The sequence below is a fragment of the Camelina sativa genome, chromosome 14, assembly GCF_000633955.1.
Source record: "Camelina sativa cultivar DH55 chromosome 14, Cs, whole genome shotgun sequence".
Classification (NCBI taxonomy): domain Eukaryota; kingdom Viridiplantae; phylum Streptophyta; class Magnoliopsida; order Brassicales; family Brassicaceae; genus Camelina; species Camelina sativa.
This window is the reverse complement of record NC_025698.1, coordinates 25,807,238-25,810,268: the sequence shown is the minus strand read 5'-3', so window position 1 is coordinate 25,810,268 and position 3,031 is coordinate 25,807,238. Positions and strand designations below refer to the sequence as shown.

General features: G+C 29.5%; 1 protein-coding gene across 1 annotated transcript in view; it reads left to right on the top strand.

Moving 5' to 3' along the window:
* Window positions 1,938-3,031, top strand: part of LOC104742474 (B3 domain-containing protein REM19) — a 3,302-nt gene continuing 2,208 nt past the window's right edge. Inside the window, exons 1-2 of the mRNA XM_019236290.1 lie at window positions 1,938-2,258; window positions 2,783-3,020. Of these exons, the coding sequence (XP_019091835.1) occupies window positions 2,888-3,020 (133 nt within the window). The 5' untranslated portion in view covers window positions 1,938-2,258; window positions 2,783-2,887. The remainder of the gene's footprint in view (window positions 2,259-2,782; window positions 3,021-3,031) is intronic.

Here is a 3,031-nt window from a genome sequence, read left to right as displayed (position 1 = left end):
GAAAGCTTGATTTATCAGGCGTCCAAGTTTAAAAGTTTTATTTGGTTTGATCTGGTTTTTTATTTGATCAAACTAAAACTTTAAACAGTTTCAAAAAAACTATTATAATATTTAAAAAATTTAAAAGTTTAAATATTATAAATATTGAAACTTTCAAAAGTTCTTAGCTTTTAAAAAGTTTTTAAATATTATAAGTTTTAAATTTTAAAAGTTTAAAATATTATAAATATTAAAAAAAATAAAAGGTTCAAATTTTATATTTCGAAACCTTTTAAAAGTTTAAAATATTATAAATATTGATGCAAAACAGAAATTATCTTATTTATCTACATTTGTGCTTTTTATTTCTTATGAGCTGTAAAACATATTTTTGTGTATGATTTTAGAGATGAGTTGATATTCTTTCATTAATTTTTTATTTTTGGATCAAAGGAAGAAGGATTGACATCGCAAGACCTTAATTTGATGTTTGAGTCAAATTTTGAGGTTTAAAGAAGAAAGATGGACGACAAACACACATGTTTTATTAGCTATACATAGGCATGACCAAGGTTACAGTTATCACGGTTAAAGTTTATTAACCATCGATTATGGTTAGAAATTTTTGTAACCTTAACCAGAATCGTTTAACAAACGGTTAAACGGTTACGTTGAAATATGGTTACGGTTCAAGCGGTTATTGTTATATACGATTATAGTTATTTTATAATATGATACGGTTGATATTATTTGATGATATAATATAATTGATATTATTTATTTATAATTAATATGTTCTTATAGTGTACTCATATTTCTATATATCATATGATTCATATTAAATAAATAATTTTTAGTATATTTTATTATGTTTTTAAAATATTATAAACCAAGTAAGGATTTTTGTTTGAAAAGTTTCTAAACGCGTGGATCTAAAACCAAATAAGTATATGGATAAAATTGTCAATAATTGGGTGCATGTGTTGACTATGCTGGTAATCATGAATTTCACAAATTTAATGAAAAAAGAAATGATTTTGTTCTTGGAGTTTGATGGGTTAACAAGTTGTGTGGTAGTCTAAAAAAAGGTTTTTCAGTGGAAGAATGTGAAGAAGTTGACGAGGAAGAAGAAGAAAAAGAGTATAACGAAGAACCAAACGGTAAAAGTTACGATGACAATTAACACAAAATTTGACAATGAAAATGACAAGAAAGAATATGAAGAATAAGAAAACATTGAATAAAAAACACGAAAACATAGGTGGTAGCGATCAATTAAATATGAAAACGAGTTAAATTCATGATTATAAAATTGTTTCGTTTTTCTGGTGGTCAAAGAAAATGGTTTAGGATATGTGAGGTCATCAGTTTGATTTGCCTCGCCTGGACGTTAAGTTAAATTTATGATTTTTTTATCAGATTTGATTTTATAACACAACTGATTTTTTATATTTTAAAAAATTGTGTATCTGAAATTTAATTTTTTTCTTTAGTACTAATTTTAATTTTTTTTTATGAGATAATATTTTATTACAGTAATCAATCATATATAAGTTTTATCAAAATATATCAAATAAACTTACGCGTAGTGTGAGTTCAAAACCTTAGTAAAGAAATAAGATTGGTTTTAAATTTATTTGTATAAATGAGTATTAATTATTAGAGGGATCCATAAACAAAGTTTACTAGCCCAGGCCCAAACGAATACAATAACCGCTAGCGATTTTTTTTTTTTTTCTTAATCAAGAAAAAATATAATATCCGTTAAAAAGGACAAAAAATATTAATTATATATCGGGAAAAGGAAAGAAAAATTAGGTGGAAAAAAAAAGTAGGTGGTAGGGACACACAAACGGATATTAATTAACCCCAAAAAAAACAAAAACAAAAAAAAACGAGTCGTCAACTCAGCGATTCCACCACTCACAGAGTCAAAGGACACACAAACGGATTGAATCGCTCGAGCATTTTTAAAATGGTCAAGTTGGGATTTTTATAATTTTGGGTTCGGGTCACCCCCTAATCAACTCATCACGGTTTAAACCAGACAAAGAGAGAGATAAAGAGATAGAGTGTGTTTGAGCCCTTTTGACCATTAAGCATAAACTTTCAGATCTGAGAAAGAAAAAAAAAAAAAAGAAAGAAAAGGGTTTGGCTCCGGCGTCGTTTAACGATCTCTCTCTCTGGTCCCTCTTTCTCTTTCACTGTTTTTGATTAATCTGCCACGCTCCTATTCCTTCCACATGTTTTTTCTCTCATCCTCCTTCCTTCTACTCCTGGTAAATTTTGCTTTCTTCTTCTTATTCTTCTTCTTCTTCTTCTTTAATTTCAAAGCTTTCTTGTTTTATAATTTTGGTTTCGTTGTTTTGTTTGTGTGCAATTCTGATTTGTGTATGTGGTTTATTGAATACTGTTATAATCAAAGATGTGTGTTTTTCTTTTTGGGTAATTCTAATCTTGAGTTAGGAGTCTGAATCTAGTCTTAGATTTGTTGGTGATCTAGTCTCAGTTAAGTTTTGACATCACCACATACTGTCAGATTTATTCAAGGATTTAATTATAGCCTTCAGAGTTCAGACTGTTGATTTGACTTGGGTCTCTCAGATATGAAGACTATATATATATAAGTGGACTTCATAGATCTGTTACTAGTCCTAACTTGGATTAGGATTTTATTCAGCCACTGTGTTTATAAATGCTTGTTGTTGATTTCTATATGAGATATGTTAGCTTTATAAATGCTTGTTGTTGTTGCTGTTACATTCACTGTGTACCTGATATGATCATGTTTGTTTGCATGTAGGATTAACAAAGGTTTCAAGAGGGGTTGTTGGCAGGATTGGAGAGTGTCCTATTATTACCCGCGGAAAACTCTGAGATCTACGCTTACCATTCTAGTAGTGCTCTTATGGACATGAACTCCGCACAGAACCATTTCAGCAAACGCGCTCGATTGTTTGAAGACCCTAACGACAGAGATGCTAGGGTCATGTATCCATCGAACCCTACATCTACTGAACCTGTGAATAGAGGAGGTTATGGTGGTTCTACA